General features: G+C 50.8%; 10 protein-coding genes across 10 annotated transcripts; 4 read left to right on the top strand and 6 right to left on the bottom strand.

Moving 5' to 3' along the window:
* Positions 1–218: 218 nt before the first annotated feature.
* On the bottom strand, positions 219–602 carry BX661DRAFT_169765 (uncharacterized protein; the record flags this gene model as incomplete). Its single annotated transcript, XM_051533553.1, has 2 exons — positions 219–330; positions 394–602. 2 exons carry the CDS (start codon positions 600–602, stop codon positions 219–221), a joined length of 321 nt encoding a protein of 106 aa, XP_051392994.1.
* Positions 603–1,745: 1,143 nt separating this feature from the next.
* On the bottom strand, positions 1,746–3,399 carry BX661DRAFT_223387 (uncharacterized protein). The gene is made up of 5 exons (XM_051538876.1): positions 2,910–3,399; positions 2,797–2,859; positions 2,638–2,751; positions 2,132–2,166; positions 1,746–2,096 (listed from the first exon to the last, which is right to left on the bottom strand). Exons 1-5 carry the CDS (start codon positions 2,997–2,999, stop codon positions 2,039–2,041), a joined length of 360 nt encoding a protein of 119 aa, XP_051392993.1. The 5' UTR covers positions 3,000–3,399; the 3' UTR covers positions 1,746–2,038.
* Positions 3,400–3,962: 563 nt separating this feature from the next.
* Positions 3,963–5,887, top strand: BX661DRAFT_179483 (cytochrome P450). The gene has a single exon (XM_051535203.1). It carries the CDS (start codon positions 4,233–4,235, stop codon positions 5,778–5,780), a length of 1,548 nt encoding a protein of 515 aa, XP_051392992.1. The 5' UTR covers positions 3,963–4,232; the 3' UTR covers positions 5,781–5,887.
* Positions 5,888–5,904: 17 nt separating this feature from the next.
* On the bottom strand, positions 5,905–6,679 carry BX661DRAFT_85603 (ribosomal protein S10 domain-containing protein). Its single transcript, XM_051539526.1, has 2 exons — positions 6,582–6,679; positions 5,905–6,529 (listed from the first exon to the last, which is right to left on the bottom strand). The coding sequence occupies exon 2, from the start codon at positions 6,519–6,521 to the stop codon at positions 6,159–6,161; it is 363 nt and encodes a 120-aa protein (XP_051392991.1). The 5' UTR covers positions 6,522–6,529; positions 6,582–6,679; the 3' UTR covers positions 5,905–6,158.
* A 557-nt stretch (positions 6,680–7,236) lies between these two features.
* BX661DRAFT_223384 (phosphatase 2C-like domain-containing protein) lies at positions 7,237–8,989 on the bottom strand (the record flags this gene model as incomplete). The annotated part of the gene is made up of 4 exons (XM_051538875.1): positions 8,176–8,989; positions 7,667–8,054; positions 7,377–7,531; positions 7,237–7,332 (listed from the first exon to the last, which is right to left on the bottom strand). The coding sequence occupies exons 1-4, from the start codon at positions 8,875–8,877 to the stop codon at positions 7,237–7,239; spliced, it is 1,341 nt and encodes a 446-aa protein (XP_051392990.1). The 5' UTR covers positions 8,878–8,989.
* Positions 8,990–9,086: 97 nt separating this feature from the next.
* BX661DRAFT_179479 (HAD-like domain-containing protein) lies at positions 9,087–10,167 on the bottom strand. The gene is given in 5 exon segments (XM_051535202.1): positions 9,087–9,401; positions 9,422–9,489; positions 9,519–9,673; positions 9,753–9,839; positions 9,857–10,167. The coding sequence occupies 5 exon segments, from the start codon at positions 10,094–10,096 to the stop codon at positions 9,208–9,210; spliced, it is 744 nt and encodes a 247-aa protein (XP_051392989.1). The 5' UTR covers positions 10,097–10,167; the 3' UTR covers positions 9,087–9,207.
* An 878-nt stretch (positions 10,168–11,045) lies between these two features.
* Positions 11,046–14,231, top strand: BX661DRAFT_179478 (uncharacterized protein; the record flags this gene model as incomplete). Its single annotated transcript, XM_051535201.1, is given in 8 exon segments — positions 11,046–11,128; positions 11,160–11,238; positions 11,283–11,537; positions 11,549–12,034; positions 12,055–12,740; positions 12,769–12,934; positions 12,945–13,568; positions 13,589–14,231. Coding segments are annotated over 8 exon segments (2,853 nt in total), but the record flags the coding sequence as incomplete, so codon positions are not given.
* BX661DRAFT_179477 (uncharacterized protein) lies at positions 14,217–15,461 on the top strand. Its single transcript, XM_051535200.1, is given in 6 exon segments — positions 14,217–14,408; positions 14,474–14,624; positions 14,642–14,743; positions 14,754–14,794; positions 14,815–14,993; positions 15,041–15,461. 6 exon segments carry the CDS (start codon positions 14,303–14,305, stop codon positions 15,185–15,187), a joined length of 726 nt encoding a protein of 241 aa, XP_051392987.1. The 5' UTR covers positions 14,217–14,302; the 3' UTR covers positions 15,188–15,461.
* Positions 15,462–18,311: 2,850 nt separating this feature from the next.
* BX661DRAFT_169759 (uncharacterized protein) lies at positions 18,312–20,424 on the top strand (the record flags this gene model as incomplete). The annotated part of the gene is made up of 6 exons (XM_051533552.1): positions 18,312–18,486; positions 18,660–18,938; positions 19,654–19,771; positions 19,854–19,944; positions 19,969–20,031; positions 20,287–20,424. The coding sequence occupies 6 exons, from the start codon at positions 18,312–18,314 to the stop codon at positions 20,422–20,424; spliced, it is 864 nt and encodes a 287-aa protein (XP_051392986.1).
* A 4,968-nt stretch (positions 20,425–25,392) lies between these two features.
* BX661DRAFT_85489 (uncharacterized protein) lies at positions 25,393–26,795 on the bottom strand. Its single transcript, XM_051539525.1, has one exon. It carries the CDS (start codon positions 26,515–26,517, stop codon positions 25,540–25,542), a length of 978 nt encoding a protein of 325 aa, XP_051392985.1. The 5' UTR covers positions 26,518–26,795; the 3' UTR covers positions 25,393–25,539.
* Positions 26,796–27,231: the final 436 nt, after the last annotated feature.

Below are 27,231 nucleotides of genomic sequence, written 5' to 3'. Positions count from 1 at the left end.
TCCTCCCCCAGCATCTTGTGGGTGTTCTAAGCCCGCTGAACTGTGGCTTTAGCAGCAGTGAGACTGTCAATATTCTTGGAGAAAATGTCCTTATTAAACTCCTTTGGCAGGCAAAAACAATACCAGTCGAGGGCATTCTGTGGATTATCCATCTTTGCACAGTGTATGAGGTGGTCAAACTCCTGGTGGAAAGCCAGGAGGTCAGCATCAGCCATGAATCACAGTTGGTTGAGATTTTGCAGGCTATGGAAGCTGCTGCTGATGGTCTCAAGTGTGATCTCCAAATGAGACCTGAGATCGTCAAAAGTGGCAGGGCCAGATGCATCCAGACTATCAAGATAATTTTCCCAATCAGCAGCAACTGTCTATGGAGACACATTCATGCAAATCTACCTTGTGTCTGGTGGGTCACACCTAACTGTGCAAATCTCCTCTCCACACTCTTTACCCATATGCTGAGTGTATATGCCTCCATTTGCCATCAAAACGGGGGATTGCTCTGCAAGCTTGGCAAATCCAGAGTACACTGAAGGCATGAGTTGAGCTAATGCAGTTGCAGCAGGTAGGGGGCCAGTAGCAACTGGGAGTACAGAGGCTGACATAGTGCAGAGACAGAATAAATATAAGAAATGAAGAATAGAGTAAAATAAAATAACTGCCAAAGTAGGCTGAGGTTACTTGCAAAGAAAAAAACGCAGCAAGTAGAAAATTAGCAAAAAGTATGCCAAAAAATGTATGTGGAGGTGCTACCAAGTGTTATTTAAATATATATATATTGGGCAAAAATGAACTAAAAGAAAGCTAAGGGATGAAAGCCTCTACTGTTCATATTCATTAGTATTTAATGTGTGCATATGAATTCCTGCATATCCAAGTAGGGAATTAACTAGCGATTGATTCATTAATCAATCGCCGGGACAAGCTTCAATTCCTTGTATCACACTATCCTTGGTTTCATAGATGTGTTGAGTGAGGCAGCAGTGGGGGTAGACTCAGGGGAGAAAAGCAATGGTAAGTCATGTTGGAATTCCGTTCTTGGTGGAACTCCGTCTTGCATACTGTAAGATGATTGCAACACCAGAAGTTTCTAAAGTATCCTTCTCTTTTATTTACCTTTCTTATCTTCACTCGCTGTCTCCTATATAAGAGACAGCTTTCCTCAGTCTCTTCACTTTCTTTCTTCAGCTTAGAACTTTATCTTTTTCTTTTAAATATAACTTGCAAAGCTTCTCTTTGCTCAGCTTTGCTCGTTTTTCACAAGTCATGCTTTATTCTGGTAGCCTCTCTACTGGCCACAAGGTGATCATTATTCTATCCCCTTGTATTTTCCATGCCTGCTCCATGTGCATGGCCTTTGTCAGTGTAATGAGGAATTTTGCTGGTTATAATAAATATTAATCTGAATGAGACTACGAGAAGAGTTAAAGAGCTCACTATCCAGAATTCGCTGGACGCGTGAAATATCATAAATATATTTCACGCGTCTGTGCTGTCACGTGACTCAGCCCCCATTTTGATGTCACAGTCAGGGTCAGCCAGGTCTCAGCAATTCTCCAAATATCAGCCTGAAGTGCTTCAAAAATAGTATGTGGCCCCCATTGTGCCTCAAGTGAGGTAATTGAGTAAGCATTCATGAATCCTGCGATAAAAGTAAATGGTAATAAATATATTTAACTGTAATCCACTACAAGGGAGTTAAATATGCTCGCCATATCAATCGAAACCTCAAAGTAGTATAATATAATCGCAATTATCACGTGCCACGACCCCAATTGATGTCACAAATCCAATAGTCCAACACAGGGCTTCCATAGTCAACTCTTGCTGTTTATACTGGGTTGGGGATAGTGCCATGTTGGAGCTGCCATGAGGTTGACTGAAACCATGGTATCCTGTTCCTGGTGTGGTGGCCTGACAACTGTCATGTCTGGGGCATGAGTTTCCATATGAGTGGAGGACTATATTTGGGCATTCTGTCCCCATGCCAAGAGTCGATTGTGCCATTTAATTGGAGATTCTAGGTGGTGGGAGGTGGTCACTAGCTGCCTATGGCCGTCCATGTGCTTCTTCTGAGGTCTACTATAGACCCCACAATGCTCTGTCCCACAGTCTCCTGGTTGAGTGTGTCGACTCAGCAATGGTCCTCTTGTTTATTCTGGTCTCCTCCTGGGGGAGGGGGAGCACTCATCTTCCAATGAGGTAGCATCCCTGGTGGATTTGTCATGATCTGCTGTTGGCTTCTTCCTTGATCCAAGTTTGGTTGCCTGTGCAAGGCTTGAGAACTTGCTGCTCTTAGAACAGTGACTCTGCCCAGTGCTGGCTGTTGGTGAAATGATGTAATAACAATAATCTGTCTATTAAAATATAATTAATACAAAGCCACTACAAGGGAACTAAGGGGGCTATCCTTATCAATTGAGAACAGCAAGCAGTAAAATATAACTGATTAATAGTAATTGCAATTGTCATGTGGCATTATATTGATTTCACAAGTGTGATCTCTCAGTGGGAGTGTCTGGTTCTCTCCATCCATATCCATATCCTACTCCTTCTCTAGCCGTCTTTTTCTCCTTATACCCAACCCACTCTGTGGGTGTTTCATTGGGGTCAGTGGGGACAGACTCCTCAACCACTGACAGTCTCCCTCCCTTCCTCTGCACTGGCTGTATCATTTATCTCCATGTTAATGTCCTTCTCATCCACTATCATTACCACTGGGTTGGCTATGGGTTGGGTAGTTGGTGGGTTAACCTTAGTGGGTGGCTATTCCAGTCTCCCTGTTAGTAGGTTATTGACCATTGCCTTGAGTTGGATGGCCTGGTTGGCTGTAGTGCCTGAGGCTTTGCGGCTATGGCCCCACTCCCCAATCCCACTGCATCATGTTGTTGGGCAATAAGTGCCAGTGGCACACTTGCCTTGCTGGGCGTAGCTGGGTTCTTGCCTTTGTTCATTGTTGTGTCCATGGGTGCAGGAGCACTAGTGTATGCAGCATCTCCCATCTGAATAGTGGGTGGTATTGCTGAGGTTTGGGCCACAACTGATTGGGTATAGGCCAGCTGGGTGCGTTTTACTATGGCCAGGTCTGTGTATCTGCCACAGATAACATGAGTGTGGTCATTGTTTACCTACGTGACTGCAATGGTGCCTCTAAGAAGCATTGTCAGTATAAACATTGTATCTGAAGGCTCGGCCATCACTGTGAAGCCCAGCATCTCCCTACCCTTCCAGTCTAGTTGGTGGCACACTGGAATTGCAATTCTGCCAACCTGATTAAAAGCGTTGATGAGCTGTGTGGCGTCCCAGCTCGAGTCTGTTGCCCAAAACAGCGGCCGATGTGCAATATGCCCTGCAGCTATGTGGAAAATACATTTTTATATTTATATTAACACCTTAAACACCCAAGTGTTCACTGACCCATGTGGGTTGTAAATTTTAGTTAAAATATTTACCAATTGAATAATATTCAGCTTATTATCATTAGAACTGGCACTTGCACTCGTTAATTTGCACATAAAAACTATCAGCTACTATGCAGCGTGGGTTCATAATGTCCTCCCACGGCAGTAAATTAGTGATATAATATGAATTCATTCCTTACATTTAATGTGGCGTGATACGCCTTGCACAACTTATATCCATGTGCCTGATTATGGATATTATAATTGTAAATTGTAATGGAATTGCTCAATAGTGTGCGCTTGATACAAAAATATTACAAGCACCTGCTTAACAATGCATTTATGACCAATGGCTCACTCTTTTTATGGCTTAAGAAACCAATTGTATCTTATCTTTATTGCACCAAATAGGAAATGAATTGGATATTTCCACCACTTATTGTCTTGTACTGGCTGCCTCGCAATTTTCACATTAATGTTACTGTTGCCAAGCCACTATCCCCGCTCCTGCCAAGTATATATTGCCTGGTGCATGAGTGCATACAAATCCATTTTGACTTTAGAAAACATCCTACTTTCTTTTAAATACGCTTTTATTTATAAATTTTTTTGGTGATTCATATTGCATAGTACGAGCACCACCTCTTGTTGTTGCAAAAGACGAGCACAAGCACACATCGCAAGCTATTATTTAGAACTGTAAACAGACTGTCATATTTGATTAGCATTTTTTTCTAAAGTTACAGCTACATCAGAATTATCCTGCAATCTAGTATATTGGCAGCAGTGCTGGCACAGCTAATCAATGTCGCTAGCCCGAATGTTGTTGATTATATGTCCTTTGTGGTGTCAGTTAAATGGGGCGTGTACATACTGTTTGTGGCGGCTATATTCGTGGTTTACAGGCTGGTTGTGGCCAAGTGGGTGTCACCTCTGCGACATATCCCAGGGCCTTTGTTGGCGCGAATGACTGGCAAGCGCCTGGAGGTGTACACTGTTATTGGTAAAATGGCATGTATTGGGCGAAAGGACTATGAGGCGTATGGCGACATTTATGTGTGCGCTCCCAATGCTGTCAGCATAACTAATCCAGCTGATATTCGCATGCTGCTGAACAACCCGCTTGTGCCCAAGGCGCCCTACTACCGTATACTTCGTTTCACAGGAATCGATAACACTGTCAGCACGCAAGACATGGAGCTTGCAAACTCGCGTCGCCGGCAGATGGGCCCGTACTTTAACCCAACTTACTTGGCCAAGATGGAGCAGACAATTATGCAGCGCGGCATTTTGTCTATTAAACATAAATGGGACCAGTTGATTGAACGCAGCATGGATGGTGCGGCGGAGGTTAATTACAGCCACGACTTTTTATTTGCGAGCTTTGACACGATCGGTACTTTGATATTTGGCAGGCAGATCAAAGAGCTCAGGACCAACGATGTCGCCACAGCGCATTGGATTGACACAACAGTGACTTACATTGGAGTGCGCTCTATGCTTCAGCTGTTCCCACAAATTAAAATCCCACTGTTTGAGTTTCCATGGGAGCGCCGGTACACGACCCTTAGCACGTACATAGACGTGTCAATTGACCAGCGCAGACAGCATCTGGCAGAGCTGGCCAGCACTGGCCGCGAAGACAAAAGACCAACTGATTTGCTGCAGGCATTCATCGATGCAGAGGACCCAGAGTCCAAGGTGCAAATGACGCACGCCCAGATACATGGCGAGTGCATGTTGATGATGCTGGCTGGCGCAGATACAGTCGCACACACAATTTCATGGGCGGTGCACTTCCTTACATTGCATCCCAAGTTCTACGCGCGCGCTGTTAGTGAGGTTCGCTCGGCGTTTGATTCAGGGCATACCATTTCTTACAGCGAATGCCGAGCCAAGCTGCCGTTTGTTGAGGCATGCCTGTACGAGTCGCTGCGTCTAGCGCCAGTGACAGGCGGGATGTTGCCTCGAGTGTCGCCCGCAGGCGGACTGATGATACAGGGTCATTTTGTTCCTGAGGGGACATTCGTTTTTGTCAACTTTGCATCGTCCAACCATCATAAGAAGACTTGGTGCAGGCCATATGAGTTCGACCCGACGCGGTTCCTGGATGACAGTGAGGCGCGGCATAATGTGTTTACATTCAGTAGCGGCAAGCGCATCTGTCCAGGCAGGCATTTGGCGTGGTGGGAAATGTTGACGGTGTTTGCTAATATCCTGAAGGACTACGACTGGAGGCTACCGGCAGATTTTACCCATCTGGGACCGAATATCCTTGATGAGCACGGGTATCCAAAGCAGATGGAGTCGCAGCAATTTATAGTCGTCAAGCCTGCCAACGCGGAGCGCGACTGTCGCCTGATTATCACTAAACGTCAGTGACACGTGGCCCACCTGTAGTCAAGTTTGGCGGCCTTTTATTTTATAATTACAAGTGTCTTCTTTTTTATCAGTATATAACGAATAACACGTTGCTTGTTCATGTTCAATCGATCGCATTGCAGTGAGCGCAGGGCTGGAGGTCAATCAAAACCGGGATCGAAGTCTACATCCAAATCGATATCGACATTAATAACGGTAAACATAGGCAAAGGTGTGGTGCTCAAAAACATCAAAGGCTTTATTGGCTTCATTCTCTAGTAAACTAAAAGAAATAAAAGTTAGACTGGACGGCAGCACGCCATGGAAAAAAAGATCGCAGAGCTCACATTTTCATCCCCGTTGCGCGTTGTCGCTGTTCTTGACTAGCGCCTAGTTTGCTTAGTTGTCAGCAATGGTGACCTCAACCTCGACTCCGGGCTCAATGGCAATGGAGGTGATCTGCTTGACGATCTCCGAGGGCGAGTACAGGTCAACAAGACGCTTGTGGATCTTCATCTCAAAGCGGTCCCAGGTCTTGGAACCCTCACCGTTAGGGGTCTTACGGGTGGTGATGTTAAGGCGCTTGGTGGGCATGCGGACGGGGCCCTTAACCTTAAGCTGCTTGTCCTTGGCACGAAGAACAAGGTCGGAGCAGACCTTCTCGAGGTTCTTCACGTTGCGGGAGGTGAGGGTGATGCGGATGCGGTGGATCTGAGCCTCGGTGGTCTCCTGGTAACCGGCCTTCTTAGCGACTTGAGACATTTTAGGTATATTAAAGGTTGAGAAAAAAAGGTAGTTTGGTGTTAGGCAAATGAGCTAAACGAAATGTCCCAGAGGTGACCAAGATTGGAGTTTTGAGTTTAATTCACTGAAAGTGTAAAAAAGAAATTGCAAATTCGAAAAAAGAAAAGAAGAGGAAGAGGAGCAAGGGTGGGCGAAGCCCAGCGGCACGCACAATTAGGCAGCAGGCAAACACACAGGCGGCTGGCAAAGGCGCAGAGGCGCAACCCAGCAGGCAGGCCGGTTTTTACACCTTTTGCTTAGCCCTGTAGTGCCAGGATTGTGTGAGCAAAAATATTTTTATGATCTGGTTGGCAGCACAAGACAGAGAGAAAGAGGAAGAAGGGAAGGGAGGGGGTGATGAGCAAGGGCACGGCCACCATGATTGGATCAATAAAGCGGCGCATACAAACCCTAAAGCAAAGCACGTGATTACCCTGACGCGGTTTTTGAGATGATGTATTATTGTAGTCTCCTCGCAGCAGCAGCTCGAGCTGCCAGCTGCGGGCGGATCGCAGGAGCGCGGGTCACAAAAGCGGCGGTTACAAAAAGTGGCTGCAGATAGACGCGGGAGAAAAAAGGTATACATATATTGGAGCACGAGAGATGGTGGATGGACGAATGAAAAAAGTTATTGAATTTGGTCAGCCGTGAAGGAGCGTGTGCGCTTTGCTAGCGGTGAACTCAGTTTACAGGGCTACGACGATTCCGGATGTGGCGGTGGGTGCATGCGGAGGACCATCGCTGTGACGTTGTCCATGCTCTCGTTGTGCAGCGCGTAGTCCAAAAGTATCTGGCTTGCGTGTGTCGGGTTGGCGCAGTGTAGATGATGTCGACAGCCTCCTGATCCGAGCATACGTCCCACAGGCCATCGCAAGCAAGAATGAGAATGTCGTCGTCATCATTGAGAATTGTCTCTGTGGTGAACGGATTTCCGATGACAAACTGCTTGAGGCCCGGGTCGCCCAGCGAGCGAGTGACTGCAAGGATGCCTACCAAGAAAAGAGAGGTAGAAGATATTAAGAGCAAGACATCACACATAAAATATATCGATGTTGGGAAGTTGTTTTTCAAAGCTCACTCAGTTTTCCCTGGCACGCATGCTACAGGTTATTTGCAAAACCTACCATTTACTCTTCCGTTAAAGACGTAGCCGCCCGACTCAGAGATGCGCTCAATCTCGTGGACATCGTCGCCCTTGTGGTCGTAGGTCAGTCTGGCAGCGTTTCCGCCGCGGCTGAGCACGGCGCGCGCATCGCCGGCATTCGCACAGTAGAGCGTTCGCTGCTGGCGCGTTGCTGGGCTTTTGGAAGGGGCATCGTCGGAATCATCGGTGGCAGATACGCTGTTACTGTCCACCGGAATGTCACGGATTTCCAAGTAGGCAACGACAGCAGTGCAGCCAGAGTTGGTTTTGACATCTGTGGCAAGCCTCCGGTCAGCCTCGACAAATGTCTCGTTGAGAAGCTCGGGTACTGGGAGCTCGGGCCGCTCGCGCTTCAGCTGCAAAAACACCTAGCGCAGCATGGGAAACAAATGCGCACATACACCCGCCGGTAGGTGAGAAGACAAGATATTAGCAAAAAAGGATTCACATACGCGGTCCAATCCTCAAAAATAATTGTTATATTCTTACCTCCGAAAAGTTATCTCCGCACCACTGGGCAGCCTGGCGGCCAGCGTGACCGTCGAATATAGCCATAAAGCACTGGCCCCTGATGCCATCAAAGTCGTACTTGTGGTAGTGTGCGTCCTCCATGGTCCTCCGGTAGCGGCGGTTTTTTGAAAACGACACGCCAATGTGCTCGCATTGGGCGGGGTCGGGGCCGCCAGAAATTCCAGTGGCAGCGGTAGCATTGGCTGTATCGACCGCATTTGGGGGAGCCAACTTCTCGGCAGCGGTGATTCTTTCGGAAGCATCAAACACCAACTCTGGAACAGCTATCGCTGGCTGATCCGTGGCCAACGAAGATGACGACAGGGTCGACAGCAGCCTCGAGCGGAGGGTGTTATCGGCGTCCTTGCTAGCATTCTCAGTATCGATTGGTGGTGGAATTGAGGTCCGCTGCAGCCTCGCGGGCGGCTGAATGGTGCTGGCGGCCGGAAATGTCGATGTGTTTGAAATGACAGGGTTGTCACCTTCAACGTTTACAACAGCAGGACTCCCAATGTCATTGTCACTGCCATCGTTGGGGCTTTTGGTAATTTCGGTGTCCATCGTGGCAGGAGCAGGGTTAGTCAAAACAGTAGGGCGGTCTATGGAGTCGGAGGCAATTATGACAGGAGCAGCATGAATGGGGTGCTGGTGGTTCTGTTCGGTTTGCTTAATTTCAGCCATTCAGTTGTTGGTGTTTGCAAAAAAAGAGAATAAGATTGAGAAGGATTTATGAAAAAAAAGTATAAACTGGTGCAAGCAATTGAAAAAAGAAGCAATATTAAAAGTTCTATTTGAAGCAAAGGAAAAAGTCAAAAGAGGGAAGATGCAAAAAAATAGTACGCAGCTGTGCCCGTAGCAACCAGCCAAGCGTAACAAATAAGCAAAATCAAGCGCATATACATAAGCATATTCCGAAAATAGGTGGTGAAAGTGATGGCGATAATGATGACGACACAAAATATTGGCAGCAGCAGCAGCAGCAGCAGCAGAGACAAAGTACCAGCGCAGCAGCTAGTTGGCTGCCAGATCGCACAGGTCGCCCAGGCTGGAGATGTAGTAGGTGGCCTGGGGCGCGACCGGATCGAGGACAGCAGCCTCGTCAGCAACGCCGGTCAGCACGCACAAGGTGCTGAGGCCGCCTTTGATTCCAAAGAGAATGTCAGTGTCGAGGCGGTCACCGACCATGCAGGAGCGGTGGGGTCGAGCTGGTACTTTTGCATGACACAGTCAAGCATGGGGGTGTTGGGCTTGCCCATGACGAGTGGCGAGCGCTGCGTCGAGTGGATGAGCGTGCTGAGCATGGCGCCGGTGCCAGGGTAGACTGCTTGCCGCCGGGTAGTGTGCGATCGTCGTTGGTGGCAATAAAAAGGCAGCCGGGGTTGAGAGTAAGATTGAGGTGGGCGTTGGCCAGCTTGCGATAGGTGATATCATAGTCAATGCCAAAAACCACGGCTGCGACGTCGGGGTTGGGCTCGACCTCGGCGAGAGTTGCCAGGTTGACAGGCCGGTGTCATCCTCGCCGATGGTTGTAATGCCCACGTCGTGCAGCTCGTTACGAATGCCGATCCACCAATGACATATGCCTTCTTATTGGATGGGAAGCGGGCAACCTCGCTGAGGTACACGGCGGTGGCTAGGCAGAGCTGAATATCTCCTCGACAGAGGCCTGGATGCCGAGCTTGGCAAACTTTGTGACATAGTCCTTACGCGATGTGCCGCTGTTGTTTGTGACGAATATCAGGCGCTTACCGCGGTTGCGGAGCATGCTGAGTGTGGCCTGGACGTTGACAATAGCAGTGGAGCCGCGCCAGATGACGCCGTCACAGTCGAACAGGAAGGTGTCATACTTGTCGACGAGCGTCTGGTAGTCGGTGAGGGTGGAGAGCTTCTGTGGTGCCATGGTAAAGAAAAAGTAACGGCGTGAATATGGTTGAAAGAAGAAAAAAAAGCTGAGAGAACGAGCGAGAGGAGATAGAGAGAGAAAGCAGAATTCACCGCAGCCGGATCGATTGGACTATTTTTAAGCAAAAGCACCACACAATATAGTGCTACCAAACAATTCAGATTCCACATCTGTGGTGGGCGGCTTCACAATAGGATTGATGACTGTGATTCGGCTTTGATTACCAGGCCGGCCAGATCAAGACCGGGATTAAAAAGTCAAAGCGCTGGTCTCGACTGTGGGCAGTGATTGGTTTGGCTGGCGCCCTTGCTTTTTTCACATTTAAAGCAGGCAGGCAGAAAATACAGCAGGCTTGAGGGGGGCTGCACGGCTACTACCACCACAACCATCGGCGGACATGCACCCACTTTGGGCGTGTGGTGTCTGTTGGCAGTTGCGATTGCGCAATCGAGGATTGCACCACGGCCAAGGCGGCGATTGGGCAGAGCGCCAGTTACATGATCTTCAATATGGCGGCCACTTCCGTCTTTGCATACAATCACGAATATAGTTTAAATTTTGCTTGCTGAGCAAAGTATAGTCGTAGTGGGCAAGTTGCTTGGTGGGAGGACTTGGCTGTGCAATAATCACACTCACAGCAGCCACATTCGCACAGCTGCTAGCTGGCCGTGTTTCCATTTTGTTCAGAATCCATCCATCCACCCATCTGTACATTCGTCAACAAAGCGCGCCGTATATAAAGCGAAGGGCGCGCGGCAGGCAGGCCGATCCAAACAACAAAGATAAGGGCAGAACGCGGTAGGATCCATTCGACGACTTATAATATACAATTTTTATCTACTGCATTCACACATTATTTATTCTTCCTCTCTACCACTGATAAGCAAACCACCGCACACCACTGACACAAGGCACCCAAGAAAATGGCTGCATCCGACTTGAAGGGTATGCTGGGCCCACGCCATCGTTGATCGTGGGTCTGCGACTGGGCGGCAAGAAGGCCGCAGTGTTTGGTGAGGGCGCCAGGCAGTTACGCGCGCCATATTTGCCCTGGACGCAGGGGCCAGGTCGTGCTGTACACGGCGGGCAGCATGCCTGCGGCGCTGGGTAAGTGGGCTGAGGCCGGTCGCATCACCCTAGTTGCAGCAGGCAAATACGCTGCGGCTGATCTGGCTGAGTTCAGGTAGCATTCGTGGCCGATGCTGACGCTGCAACGGCAGCAGCGGTTGCGCAGGATGCACACTCAGCCGGCGTGCCGGTTAACGTGGCAGGCAGCGCAACGCTGAGCGACTTTGCCTTGCTGCCGACGTACCGCGGTGCGGCAGGCCTGCAGGTGGCAGTGACAACAAACGGAGTTGCGCCGCGTGTTGCGCAGAGGCTGCTCAAGGAGATCGTCGGGCATCTGCCGGCAGACCTTGAGCCGCAGCTCGGCGAGGTGGTGCGGCTCAGCGCAGCGGCGCCGAGGCTGAACGTGAGCGACAGGCGGCAGTGGCCAAGCTGGAGGCCAGTGGTGCTGAGGGCATTAGCGTCGAGGCGACGGCTGCAAACACACCCGCGCCCGAGTCTGTGGGCTCGGCGGCGGACCACGATGAGCCGCTGGTGGACCTCGGCGCGTTGCGCAGCGGCAGCTCGACCGAGGCCGACGTGCAGAGCGTGGCCGCGTACGCTGCGCACGCGCTGAGCGACCTGTGCTTTGTGTATGCGGCGCGCGAGCAGACGCTGGGTGCAGCGGCACTGGCTTGGTCGCGGCGCGCAGAGAAGAACGCGTTCGGCGGATGGGTGTCGGCGCTGCGCATGCAGACACGCGCCGGCGCTGGCCACGCGCTGTGGGGTGCGCTCGCGTCGGGTGCTCGCGTGGCTGCAATTGCCTCGGCCGAGTCGCTGCCGCTGATGGCACCGGTGCTGGCCGAGCTTGCGGCTCTGCGCCAGCCGCTGGTGTCCATGCGGTCGCAGAGTCCCTGGACGCTGCTGGCGAAGCACACGCCGATTACGCCGACGCACTGGCTGCTCTGCAGACCGGCGCTTTGGTGCTGGCGTCGGCCACGCCGCAGGAGGCCCACGACGTTGGCGTCGTTGCGCACGCCGTTGCTGCCGCTGCTGCAGTGCCGGTTGTGCATGTTGCCAGCGCCGGCAATAGAGTTGAGTCGGTGCGCGCCATTGGCCATGCTCAGCTTGCGCAGTTTGTCGCGGCTGTCGCAGCCGAGTGCAGCGGGCTTGCTGTGGCTGACGCCGTCGACGCTGCCTTTGCGCGCTTCCGGAGCGACTTTGGCCGCACGTACGCGCGCTTTGAGTACAGCGGCAGCGCCAACGCTGAGACGGTCTTTGTTGCTCTGGGGAAGCCGGCCGCCGCTGCCGTTCTGGCGCTGCCATCTCTGCTGCGCGATGCTGCCGCAACAGGTGTCCTGAGCGTGCGCGCGCTGCGCCCGTGGGCCGCCGAGGACCTGGTTGCCAGGATCCCGGCGACTGCGCGCCGCATTGTCGTGCTGGGATGTGCGCGCGACGCAACTGCTGACGCGCTGCGTGCCGACGTGGCGCTGGCTGTGCTTGTCGGGCGCCCTGCCGCGGCAGTCCGCGTGGGCGGCGCCGATGTCTTTGGTGCCAGCAGCACTGGTATTGCTGCCGCGATGCGCGAGACGCTGGGGTTGGCGGCAGTTGAAATTGAGGCCGAGGGCAGGCCGAGAGACGATCGAGGAGACGCTTGAGGATGCGCCCAAAGACGCGCCCGAGCTCAACACCGTTGCCGACCCGCTTGACATTGTGCGCCGCTTGGCGTTCCCCGAGGCGTTCGACACGCAGCTGAGCGCGCGGCCCGGAGAGCGCACATTCAGTGCGGGTGTCGTCAAAGTACCGCATGACGCCGGACTCGTACGACCGCAACATCTTCCACATTGAGTTCGACACGCGCGGCACCGACCTGCGCTACGAGATTGGCGACGCGCTGGGCGTCTTCGGCTGCAACGACGTCGAGTCTGTCGACGCGTTCTGCACGGCCTACAGGCTTGACGCTGACGCTGTTGTCACGGCTGCGCGTGACGGCGAGCAGCGCCACACGCGCTCGGTGCGCGGCTGGCTGACGAATGCGCTGGATCTGTTTGGACGGCCCAGCAAGGGCTTCTACACCGCGCTGGCCGACTTTGCCGTCGATGCCGCAGAGGCTGAGAAGCTGCGCTGGCTGACGACAGCCGACGGTGCCATTGAGTTCCGCGACCGCGTGGCTGACACCGTCACGTACGCCGACTTGCTCCTGGAGTTTGCGTCGGCACGGCCCAGCTTCCTGCGTCTGGTCGACCTGATCGCGCCCATCAAGCCGCGCCACTACTCGATTGCGTCGTCGGCCAAGATGCACCCCGGCAGCGTGCACCTGTGCGTCGTCGCTGTCGAGTGGCGCGACTCGCGTGGCCATGCCCGCACCGGCCAGTGCACGCGCTTCCTCAACACGCTGCGTGTTGGCGACGCGGTCGTCGTCTCTGTCAAGCCGTCGTCATGAAGCTGCCACCTCTTGACTCGCAGCCCGTCATCATGGCTGGTCTCGGAACCGGCATGGCGCCCTTCCGCGCGTTTATCGAGGAGCGTGCCGTGCGCAAGATGCAGGGCGCCGACGTCGGCTCCATGACGTTGTACTTTGGCTCGCGCCACCGCGCCATGGAGTATCTGTATGGCGAGGAGTTCGAGGCCTACCATGCCGACGGGCTTCTGACCAACCTGCGCCTGGCCTTCTCGCGTGACCAGAAGGAGAAGGTCTATATCCAGCACCACATGCGCCAGGACACTGAGATTCTGGCCTCGCAGATGCTGGTTGAGGATGGCTCCTTCTACCTGTGCGGCCCCACCTGGCCCACTGGCGACGTCAAGGACGCCATGGTCAACGCCTTCACTACTATGGGCGGCGTCAAGCCCGGCGACGCAAACAAGGTCATTGAGGAGTTGAAGGAGAGTGAGCGGTACATCCTGGAGGTGTACTGATTGACTTTGACAGGGACGAGGACTGTCATTGAACCGTCTTTTCTCTCGAGTCTGGGGCCACTTGTGCACGTGCGTCATCCCAATATGCCAATACAGGCCACTATAGTTTTTATTTTAACTGTGTAAAACTTTTTAAATACAATAACGCAACTTAGCCAAACTCGCCCACCATACACACATACAAGCATACAAGCACACGCCATCACATCACATCACATCACATTAGATTTACACCAGACCATGTCGTATGACAATGCTCCTATGAACTCACGGGCCCCCTCATACCAGTACCAGTACCAGGGCCAGGGCCAGGGACAAAGCCAGAGTCAGAATCAGCACATGTTTGGTCTCCCGCCACCGCCGCCACCTCCCACATTTCCATGGCCATGAGGCCGCCGTACCCGCTTCCAGCTTCCCGGCCCAAGATCCGGCACCCGAACCGGCCGCCATGCCTCACGCCGTCGAAGACAGTGTACATTCGCAACCTGAACGAAAAGACAAAGCCGGTGGTTCTGGCCGCCGCGCTCAGGGCGCTCTTCGAGACATACGGGCCCGTCCTGACGTGCGCGTCCGCCACAGCCTGCGCATGCGTGGCCAGGCCTTTATCGTCTTCAAGGACACCGAGCATGCTGTCCGTGCCCACTCGGAAGTGCAGGGCTTCATGCTTTTTGACAAGCCCATGTTCATCGAGTTTCGCGCCAGCCTTCCGATGCCACATTGCCGACCAGGGCGGTGACACCGATGCCTTCAAGACCCACCGATCCAGGAGCGAGACGCGCGCGAGCGAGACGCCCAGGCGCGTGTTTTGGCACAGCCTCAGGCGGAGGCCGCATTGGCGTCTGCGGCTATCACTGCAATTTCGGCGCTGCCGCCTGGCGTTGAGATCCCAAACTCCATCTTGTTCCTGCAGGGCCTGCCCGCCGACATTGCTGTCGCGGAGATAGAGGCCGCCTTTGCGCTTTCGACGGCCTCGTTGAGGTCCGCTGGGTCTCTGTCAAGCCCGATGTAGCTTTTGTCGAGTTCCGTTCTGAGATCCAAGCTGCATTTGCAAAGTCATCCCTCGCCTCGCAGTTGTCCCTGCGCGAAGGCGCCTCGCCCGTATCCGTCTCCTTCGCCAACCGCTGAGACCTTGAGTGGATATTTCGAATCCACCTCAGAGATTTTGACCAGATATTATCCAACCACACCAACCATTTAAGCAGAGTATGCATGGAATATTTTGTTGGTTGCATTATCCAAGCTGTGCTCCTAGCCCGCTAAAATAATATCTTGTGTCGATCTTTGGAGGCGGTAATCATTTGAGTCGCCTTATTTCAACCTGTAAACTGCAGCAACTTGCCGTCCACTATTTGTGCTTTTTTCGTTTTTCAGAATTTGGTGTTGAAAAAACGGTACGCTCATTTATTAAAAATATAAAATATAAAATAAAAAAATATATTCACAACGAACACCAGCCAGTCCACCCACTTAGCTTGGTGTTAATTCCAATATAAATACAAGCCAAAAAAAATATTAATATAAAAAAGCAAATTTATATGTGTAAATTTACTTACCTGGTGTGCATGTTGGCGGTCGATTAAAATTATATTTAAAAATGTATTATCTAAAAAGAAAAGAGAAGAGGAAGAAAAAACATTTATTTTATGTTTCAGCCGTCTTAATTTTTTCGATGATCAGTAACCAGCCAAAATATAATGCCAAAATTAAAATACATCACGCGATATTGCTGGCCAAAAACTATTTTTCCAGATTTTTTTGAAAATGCGGGGAAATATTAAAGGGGAAAAAATTGTATTATTTTTATACTTTTGTATAATGCAATTATCACGAATAATACAAAGAGGGAAAATGATAAAAATGTTTATTTTATTTTTATCTTTTGCGGCATCATATATTTATTTTGCGGCATCTTTGACCAACACAGACGACGATGATAACAAAAATGTACAATTACGAGATACACAGCACAGTACTACCAGCTACCATTTCCGGCTATCGTCACAACAGTGACAATATCAGAAACAAAAACAGCAGCAATAGTGTTTGTGCACACACTGTACGAGAAGCAGGGCTACACCAATTTTATTTAATGCTACTTGCCACTCCTGGGCATTATCATGAGCGAGCAGTTTTTTGCAGGCATCATCTGCCACCTTGCCGACTTCAGTCAGGTGGTCTTCATCCCATGTGAAGTTGTAAAGGATACGAATGATTGTTGCCAAGTGGTCAGTAATTGGCAAAAGATTTTATTTTTATCTGATATGTAAATAAATAAACAGAGCATATTTATATTTACCATTATTATATCTTGGCACTAGAGCGAAAAGGGCTACTTTTTTATCCGCAGCTTTGTGCTTTATTCTTCCTGGCATTATAAATTTAGAAAGGGTGTTGAAGCGTACAAAAATTAACTTTGGATTTTCTTTGTAAACCAAGTTTTTTTATAAATTTTTATAAATATGATGCCAAAAGAGCAGGATATAAGCTCGTCTAAGCCGAGAGGCTACGAGCTACTGTATTAATGCTGGATGGGCATTTATACAGTAGCATTTAAGGAGTTTACATTGCCTATAAAAGGCAATTAGGGAAGTCTCAATAGAGGCTTCCCTAGTGAATTTTAGAAAATAGTTTGAATATAGAATTCTATGATACAAAAAATAGTTTTTGAAAAACTATTTTGTGTATAATAGATGCTTTTACGTGAAATATCCTTTGCAACTCAAAAAGCTTGGTTTCACGCGTAAAGTGCGTAAATACATTAACACGGCTTTATAAATAATAGTGTTACGCAGCCCGAGGATATGGAGGTAGACGCTGAGGGGAAAGCCATGAGACAGATTCTCGTCAGCTCACAGATGGTCTGATATGGGGCAAATCACAGGGGTTCAAATTAGGCGCCACAATTGACATCCGGACATACTGCCTGTCCCGAAATGAATATGCTGGGCGCAAGAATACAGCATGCCATATGCCATATCAAAGACCCAGGTTACTTTCATAAGGACAAGTTCTCGCGAACAGAGCACACAACTGCCAGTGAGTGCCACAAAACAAGGAATATATATAAGGCAAGATCGGCAATAATAGCACTTTAGAAACACTAGTAATAAAAACCTTTATAATTTCACACCCATTCTTTAACATTATTACAGTAGTCCTCCCCACCCCTGTAATAAAACTTATTCGTACTAACTAATTTTAAAAATCCACTATAAGGGAGCTTAAAGAGCTCCGCTTATCTATTCGAAACTATCGCCCGTTAAAAATAGAAATCGCGATCGTAAACAATCATAATTTCAAACAATGGCAATTTCACAATTGCAATCATCACGTGACAACACAATAATTGATATCACAACCCCCCTCTTACATAGAAATAGAATAAACCATTTTTACTGTCTTATATAAAGCAAATGTATCCTTTTTTAAAAAACAAAGCCTAAAAGCCAAATAGGTTTTTTTTTAAAAATAACGTATGTAAAAATAAAGTATATACACAATAATTTGTTTTACAAATAAAATACATATACATAAGAATGTAGTAGCATTAAATGTAATTACATCGTATTAGACGAATTTTACATTTTCACATTTTCACATTTTCACATTTTCATTCTATTTCAATTATTTTTATTTTTATTATGCCCATTAGCATTGCGGCGCTCCTCAACCTCTATAAAATGCATTATCCCTATTTCCTGCGCTATGCATGAGCATGTCGTTACCGTTCACCGGGTTACTTCAGCCTTATACGAGCTCGCGCAGTATATATTTTTACAGGGGATGGACAACGAGGGGTTTAATATGGTCAACTATTTGAATCAAGGGGTTTTCAAGGGATACTTTGTCGCCCTTTGCCTCACCTCTGGAAACAAACCATGTAGAAGCAATTTAAACAATGCCAATAAAAATGGTTAACACAGGCACACATTCATCAAGGAGACCAGGTTTGAGTGTCTGCAGCCCATTAAGGCGGCCAAGGTTCAGATTATGAGGGAACGGCTATTCTGCAGCATACACATTGCATGTATCACAGTGCTTCAACCGGCAGTTAAAACATTTGGTCGACATCACGCTTGACGTAAAAAAAGGACAGAAGATCAATACAATGAACTTGAGAACGAGGGCAGGCTTACTGAGAGGAAATCCGGCAGCTGATTAGCAAGGATATTAGGATTTCGGCGGGCACAATGAAGAGTGATTTTCTCTCTGCTATGACCAGCAGAGCCGGCAAACAGATCGACACGAAATGGATCCCAACCCTGTGCTTCGCGATGGGATAGAGCGCCTGATAGAGAGAATCTTTGGGACCTACCCCGAGGACTATAGTTTCAGCGACAAGGGACTAAAGTACGACTCTTCAGCTAATACAGTTAAACACATTGTGACTTTTGTTGAGGTCTTCCGGCTGTTAAATGTCAAGGGTATGCGGAAGATTTCCCTTTTCCCAACGATAACTTCAGTGTATCGGGGCTTACTACTATCGACAAGACCATCCTTATTCAGATCATTTTTCTGTTGCAAAGAGCCAGCTCAAAGTGGTACACAAGGATAAGCTTTGCCTGTATATTGATATATCCAAAACTCCATCTAACAGAGCTCAATGACAAGTCGCCCGGGGAGGGTTGGTCCCGATTTTATGATATCTCTTGCTGGTCGTCCACACTCGATACTAGAAGGGCACCCAAACCGTACACATTCGGAGAGCTTATTCGTATGGATAGCATTGTAATTATCGTATTGCTCGACTCAACCGCAAACACAAAGGCCAAGAATGCCAAGGCCAAGAAGGATTCACAGTCTCAGAAGTGTTCTGACGATACAGATAACAGCAACAGCAATGGCGGCAACAAAAACAGCAATGTTGTAACCTGCAGTAAGAAGGCTTCCCCTCCCGATTACATTGATGCTTTGCTTTGCCTAAACCTATCATTCATGGTATTGTTGATAAAGCAGTTATTTGTGATCCAGGCCGTAGGGATATGTTATATTGTCTGGGATATAAAAGTAGCTACAAAAAGGGTGAGATACTTATACTTGTATTTTGCTATACCAAGAATTCTGAGGCTAATAAACGACGTGAACGCGTGTTTTGGGAGAGCATTATCACAACATGGAGACCCTCGGCAAGAGCCAGAAATATGACGGCAATAGCTCAACTGACCCCTTGTATCGCAAGCTCCGCTATCTTTCTTTTGTCAACAAAAACGCGCTGACGTCAAACTCGCAAAATCTGGATCAGATTCAGTCCTAATTATTAGTAATTTGACCCAGGCATAACCCGTTTCCATGAGCCAATTCGTGGGAAGGGGTTGCGGGAAATGCTTATCAGCCAGGGATTCATCGTTTATTGATCGACAAGTATTGTACTTCAACATTTTGCCCACATGGAGAGTAGGATGGAGGAATTTCACAAAATTGATGATCCTTGTTTGAAGAATTTCAAGCACATGTACCACGCTGCAATGAAAGCAGCACATCAGCATCCAATCTCGTCACAGCCGCAACAAACACCGCTGGTAATTCCGTCGCAGCAGCAGCAGCCACCGTTTCTATCGCAGCAGCATCATCATCATCTAATTGCGTTGCAGTTGCAACCACTTCAGCCGCTGCGTCTGTCGCAGCAGCAGCCACCGCCGTTTATGTTGCAATTAAAACTGCTGCCGCTGCTGCATCAACTATTAACAGCGAGCAGCAGAGTCGCGACTGGTGGGTGCCCATTCGCCCACAGTCTACCGATATCATCCGGTGGATAGGGGAGGAAAAGGGCTGGTCTGAGACAAATTGACAGCAAAATTAAGCAGCAGGTGCAGGATGAGAAGGCTGAGCAAAATCGGGAGCAGTACAGCAATGTCCAGCCTGCCGATAATCTCAAGCATATTGTCAGGCTGAGCGGCTGGTCGTAGGGCAAGGTCAAGCGCAAAATCAGACAGAGGATACGCGATGAGTTGGCTGTGCAGAAGCAGCAGGTAACTGCAACTGGCGTTAATACAATTCCGGCGGTAGAAAAACCTCGCCAAATTTTATGCCACGGCTTGCTTCAGTGTACAGTGGAGGACTGCTTGCAAACCTTTAGGGCCGACGGAACCAAGATCAAGGATGGCGAAAAAGTGCCATCAGGCAGACGGAAGTGGAATCGTGACACGGCTGCAGTGCTAAACTTTCGCATCATTCTTAATACCCTGCTTACAGGCGAGCGGCCTCTCCGTTTTTCATGTAAATAGGCGCCGTTCGAGTTGGCTGAAGCCGAGTCTACAGCGATACCCGAGACTTTGTCCAAGCCAAAGCCCAAGATCAAGCGTGTGCGCAAGAGTCCATCTTCCCCTGCTTCTTCTCTTCAAAAGAAGCAGCGAACTGATTAATATCGTCAACCATAGTGGTCTATTGCCACTAGTTTCTAAACATGATAGGTTGCTAGTCAATCTATTTAAGGGAAGGATGTCGGTTTATAGTATATTTGTAGCCTCATTCTTTTCCTATAGTGTCAGGAATCATAGATCCATTTTTGTTTGATCGCGGCGCGTTCAAGAAAAGTCTTTTTCCCCTTTTTTTCTGTGGTCTGCAGATAAAATTCCTTTTAATTATTTTTCTTTCTCATTTCCCATCGTCACTGCTGTACTAATTAGCAATTAACTAAAATCGCACTCAGTGAATGGAGATCGTCTCGGAAATTTTGCCATTGCCTGGCCTGGCGCCTGGCGAGGCTGTTGCCGGAGGAATCGCTGGCGGAATCACCACAGGTCAGTGGTCCTTGCCCCATGCACCCGCTATGCCACTGCTCTACCGATTCACCTCGCGTCTGCTTGAAGTCCGCAACCTTGCAACAGCAGCTCTCGACATGCCCGAAGCCCTGGCCACCCTCAGTACGGCCCAGCTCCAAGCGGGTATTTCCGAGGAGCTGGAAATATCGATGGTCACTCCTGTTCATCTCAACCAGACCACCCATTTTTGATTATTCTGCGCGAGCCCGTCGCCAAAGCCATGAGGCTCTGCGTGTTCAACCCATTCACCCTTCTCATACATCCCATTTCCACGCCCGTGTACCACAGAATTCGCTCGATTAGCGTTCGGCACCACTCAGCGCTGGAAGCGGTACCTCGACCGAGTGGGAGTATCTGTTGTGTGCTTTGGCTTATCGGCGGTCGCAGCCTGATTGGGAACCTCACTATTGGCCCCGATGGCTCGCAGCTAACCGCCTTGGAAAAGCTGGTCATTGCTGGACATAAAAGCGACGTGTCGTGCTCGTTCTCCCGCGAGGCTCCTGGTACTAACGGTCGCTCACTCGTGTTTTTGGGCCTAGAATCCGGAAACGTCGCCGTGGTCGAATACTGCCCGTACGGCCTGAATCGGACGCGCATCATTGGAATCGTCCCCGTGGGAAAGCCCCAGTTGGGTTCGGTCGCGCGCATATCCGCCGCCATTGTCGGAAGCGGTCGCTTCGTACTGGCTGTCGGCCACAGCGCGAGCGTTCACAGCAAGGTCCACAGTGACAGAAAAAGTTCTTTGGCAGCCGTGTCTGTGCATTCTATTGCCTTTGGTGGCGACAAGATATCCCAAGCGCATGTCGATATCACTCAAATTGGAACGGTTTTCTTGCAGCTGTTGACTTACGACGAGTACGACCAAAATCGGATCCCACAAAGCACCAATTACCAACGCGGATATCGTGGACTTGGCGGTTGTTGATATTGGCAACAGCACTCAGACGGGGGCGCAGACGCGCCGCGTTCCATAGTTGTTGCAGTGCTTGCCAGCACTTCCGTTGATGACACCATCAGCGGGCCTTACTCCCGCAGTGGGCCTGCACCCGGTTCACGCAACAGGCTTCTGCACACGCTGTTTAACGCGTGGGCTTTCAATGAACAGACGCTGGAGCTTGTCACGATTTCCAGCCAAAATTCCACGGTCTCCGACGCCGTGCTGGGTATGCAAATATCGGGCTCTGCAGCACAAATTGACATTGTCACCGGAAGAAAAGTACTAATTGGAGACGCGCTCTCCGACAGCCTCAGTCTAATTAGCGTTGGTGCCGCTGTCACTGTCGGCGCGGGAGCAGCAGGTGCGGTTACTTATGCCGCAGGGGCAGCATTTGCCAATCACGGCATTGGGAAGCCTCTTGACATCAGCGAATATATTGAAGTTGAGCATGATTTTGCATACTCATCTCCGTGTGCAGCGCATTGTCAGAGCAGCGGCGTCGCATGGATGGCGAGCTTTTCATAGACATGCTGCTTAGCATGGCTGACGTCACCGGGGGCGATGCCGCTAGCACTTATCCACCTAGGTCCTTCACAGAGATGCGCGCCTTTGTGGAGCGCATCGGGGCCAGCGACCTGGACGACCTCAAGCAGCACTGTATTGCGTACTACTTGCTTTTGGATATGTCGGCAGTTGTACTGTTATCTAGCCACGACGTGTATGTCGAGTCCGATATTGATCCGACATCACTTAACAAAGCGGCAGCCAAGTACGCCGCCGACAAATTTATACCTTGCCACTTTGAGTATCTGATGCGTGGGTACTGGCTGATGGACCACTCGCAGACTGTTGCCGGCGTGTCGTACCTCGCCGATCCCTGCGTCATTGCTGACTGGGCGCCAAAGGTCTTGCGCACAACCGTTGCCGCCGGGTATCATCTCGACGCCGCCCGGTTTTTAAACAGCGCCACGGCGCTCATGCAGCCGCGGCTCGAGGAGCTGCCATCCGAGGCACCGGTAGTCATGGACGTGTTTTTGCACTGCGACTTTGATAGGGCATTTTCGTTCCAACGCCACATATCTTCTTTCTTGGAGCTGCGTCAGGCGCTTCTTACGCAGCTGTTTGCCTTTGCACTCTCACCACACGCTCATCGCAGCACTGTCGACCGATTGGCCATGCTGCCGTTTGACGACACTGAAGAGGCGGCGCTTGAGACGTACTGCCTGCTGCCCGAGACTGCAGCTCATGCAAGGGACTTTCTGGCGCTGCACTATGTCAACCGCGGTCGTTATGCCGAGGCAATTCGTCTGTTCCGCGCGACTGCCAAGACTGATGCTGGCCAGCATCTCACTGCCGTCCAGAAGAGGAAGCGCGATGAGCGCTTGGCGATGGCACAGAATCTGATACTGCTGCTGCCGGCTGCCCAGAGGTGGGTGATTGAGGAACTCGAATCGATCAACGGCGAAACCGCTACGACGGCGGGCTCGGAGGGCTCAGCCCATGGTTCTAGCAGTGCACTGGCTTTGCGGCGGGGTCTGTCTTTTGTTCCGCTAAGTGCGTCAAAAACGGCCCGCCAGCTGCGGCCAGTGGTTAGCGCACATGGTGCAGCGCAGAGCGCATCGCACCCGCTGCTTCGTGTTTTGATCAAGCAAATGACAGTGGTCAAGCCAGTCGCTTCTGACATAGAGTTGGCTCCCTCTTCTCCTTGCGAAGCTGTGGATTCTGATTTGCCATCTGCCGATCTACAGACATCGGACGACGACGACAACGATGACAGTTCGATGTCTGTGTCCGAGACTCAGCCAGAGACACCCAAGGCCAAGCGCGATTCGGCTTCATCGACGACGGCAAAAAGCACGTGGTCAACGCCAATGACCTCATTCCCTGATCGCACGCTGCGCTCACCGGCATCTCGCAGTGGCGCTGCGTTTAGCCCTAGAGCAAACACCGCCAATGCGCGCTCGGTGACACCATTGCACTCTGCCAGTACTCCGCGATCAGGCGTGCAGCGAGTGCCGTTTTCCGGACCACCGACAACGCCTCGCACGGACAATGTGTTGGACATGTTCGCGGATATGACACCCACGGTGTCTGGAAATTGGGCTGCTGCCAACCAGAACGCTGGGAACAACATTCTGGCCAAGGCTTCTGCCGCTGTTGAGTCGCTGTCACCCTCGCCCTCGCATTCGCTAGCCAGGCGTACTTCTGGTGGATTTGTTTCTGCCTCTGCCTCTGCCTCTGCCATATCTACCAGCCGTTCGCCATTCGCTAAGGCAAGGCTGATGTCGATTAACAGCAACAGCAGCAGCGATAACAATAACAACGGCAACTTGAGCCACCGGTATAGCCCAATCGAAGAGCAGCTGAGGGATGAGGGTGATACCATCATCAGCACTACTGCTGCCCACAGCGTGAGCTTGGGGTTGACAGACCCCAACAGCGACGCCAAAGACAGCTCAGGTGACGCGCCTGCAAAGGTAACCGCAAAAAGCGCGGGTCCAAGTCTCGCACCAAGCGGCCCAAGCCGGTCTCGTTGTACCCAGCCGCTGATGACACCGTTGCAGTTGGCGATTCCGAGTCAATTACGGCGAGCAGCAAGGCGAGCGCGCGCAATTACGAGAGGTCGGTGTGCCAGTCTGCAGAGCCGGAGGCAGTTGCGCCAAAGCAGTCGTCCAGGGTTCGCAAGCGCACAGTGGAGTGAAGCTAAGGCCTTTGTTTGTTCGATTCATATTTGTAAGTGATATGTGGCTTCTTTCGTAACAATATAGCATACCAAATTTATTATTTACTGGTAACAAGTTATCATTACCCACGTGTTGATTGCTCAGACAGCTAATCAAGTGAACCGAACAGGAATCCCCAATCCCTCGCTGAAGCAGTTGAAGCAGTTGAGGGTGATGCGCATTTTTAGGCTTGCCGTAATATCTATGTTCCAAAAGCGCTGTCTGATTTCAGTCACTATTTCTTTAGGTGGGGAAATTGCGTCATCCACAAGAGCCACGCCAGTTGCAACTTGTGCTGTGCCATCAATAATGGAGGTAGCAATGCTTGCAACTGAGTTTTGGCCATCCAAAAGAGGGTCAGCGTTAATAAATATAACAAGAATAATTTTTTTTTTGGAGAATGCTACAATAATAATTTGAAAATATATATTACCAAGTCATCATACCCACCACTGTCTCTCACTTGCTGATAACAGACAGCAAGTCGACTTGCTTGCCGCCAAGATTTGTCAGTCCCAGGTAGCCAGCACACTCACGCTGGATCTCGAGCACAAAGAGAATCAACACGATGAAAAGATTGTTACGGCCGGCCGTGACGTCGTAGAATGACCCTTGACAAACAGGCAAAAGTGGGGCCTCTTGCGCACGACCTGGATAATCTGTGCCGGGAGGTTGTGGTCTGGCTTGCGGTCGGGCTGGAGCACAAAACGATCGGTAAACGGGTAGCGTGTGTTTTGCACGGGCGGCATTGTCTGGTCCATGAAGGTACAGAACAGATGAAAGAGCAGCTGTGCATCAGTGGGGTGCTGGGCCTGGTTCCATGGCTGCTCGCGGGTGCCTGGGTATCGCCCGCAGGGGCTGGGCCGACAGTTGTAGTGGCGGCATTAACGCTGGTTACATAGTTGCCTCCTCCGTCAAACTTGTATGCCGGGAGGGCGCCGCTCTGCGAAAGGGTGTGCACGCGCTGAACAATGTACTCTCTGCAGTTGAAGCCAGGGATGAGCAGGTACTTTTCCAATGCCATGCGCTCCTTGGTCTGGGGCAGATCAGCATACTTTACCGACAGTTCAACCAAATTCTGAGGAATAGTTTGCTGCGCGGGCTGGTTCGTGGTCGAGTAGTTGGTGGCACCGAAGCTGCCTCCGAAACCGCCACCAAGTGCCGATGTGCCAAGGCCTGATCCAAACTGGCCAAGTCCGGTCGGCACCGCGCTGGCCTTGGCCTGTTCGAGGGCCTGAGTGTCGAGCACCGCACGCCTGCACGACAGATGGCCCAGCCGTTCTGCTCAAACAGGTGGTCAAGCTCGCCAATCTGCTTGCAAAGCGGACGAAGCAGGTGGCGCACAAACCACGAGTGCATGTTTTCGACCCAGTCAAAGATATCGCGCTCCACGCCGTACTTCTCCAGCACCTCGTGCGGCTCCTGGTAGTCAACCTCACCAGCTGCGCGTTCCTTGTTTGTGCCCTTCATACCCTCGCCGCCAGTCCTGCGGCTGACCGGGGTGGCTGTCTGGTACAGACCAATGGTCAGCTGGGGGCGCAAGTGCTGCTGCGGAGTAATAGGCATAATATCGTTGAATGCGTACCGGCCCACCGGAAGGCGGGGCGTAGCCAGGTTCGACCCAGCCAAGCCGCTTGACATGAGGGGGTTGGCCAAAGAAATACTGGCGCTAGGGCGCGTCTGGGAGGGCGTGCCCTGAGCATTTTCTGCGGCAGCGGTGGCAGCGTTGATGCCAGGAACCTTTTTCAAAACCTGGGTAAGCGTGAGAAAGTCGCTGGCGGTCGAGTAGTCGGCGTGCACTGAATTCACTGACAGCGAGAGCGGCGAGCGCAGGGCGTGCGGGGTTGCCATTAAAGCGACTGTTCCCCTGCTGGGGGTGTTGCGGCGAATCTCAATGTCGGTTACCCGGGCCGGGGTATGGGTTTTAGTGGAGACCTTGGAGGGCGTCATGCAGGGAGCAGCAATCGGGGGCCTCTTTGCCGTGGACACTGCGCGCGAATCGAGCCCCATACGCAACCTCTGGCTTGGGGTCATGGCAAGGCTCGTGTACTGTTTTTTCGGCTGGAGCAGGCACCACACAGCATCGCCAATGTTATATACCAGGAGACCCAAGCTGGTCCACTCGACAAAAAACCACACAAAGGCAGGGGTAATGCCTGTCGCCTGACCGTAGCTTTTCACGTGGTGATATATGCCTGTGTGCGAGATCCAAGCAGCCACAACGAGGATGGCCACGTTCCACCGCAGACGGAGCGTGCTCTGGTGCTCGCTTTGATGCGACACTTGCTCATTAAGCAGCCGCTGTGCCTCTGGATTGAACCACTTCCCTCGGGGCGTGGCCGCGCTTCCCTGTGCTGCTGCTGGCTGGTAAGTGGCGGAGACGATGGCGATAGCGCAGACGGAGGCTGCTGGTATCTGGCTGGGGTTCTGAATGGCGTCGACATGTGTGCGGTGGTAGGTGGGGCCAAGCCAGCAGGCGCTCTGTGGACGGGCGTCTTAAAGCTGTCCATGCGCAGCGTGGATAAGTGGAATGTGAAAGCGACGATTAATCTGAAAGCAAAAGCAAAAGTGAATCTACAGTGATAAAAGTCAAATCAGAGAGGTTTTTAAAAAGTTACAAGGTGGGAGAGAGAGAGAATTGGAACCAGGCGAACAGGTAAGTAGCAGTGTTAAAAAAAAAGATTTGAAAAAGAAAAGATTTAAAAATGCGAATCGCGAAAGGGAAAGAAGGAAAAAAGGCAGAAAATT

Source organism: Kickxella alabastrina (assembly GCF_025024165.1).
Source record: "Kickxella alabastrina strain RSA 675 chromosome Unknown BX661scaffold_6, whole genome shotgun sequence".
In the NCBI taxonomy this organism is placed as follows: Eukaryota; Fungi; Kickxellomycota; class Kickxellomycetes; order Kickxellales; family Kickxellaceae; genus Kickxella; species Kickxella alabastrina.
The sequence above is the reverse complement of the archived record's forward strand: the minus strand, read 5'-3'. Positions and strand labels throughout refer to the sequence as shown.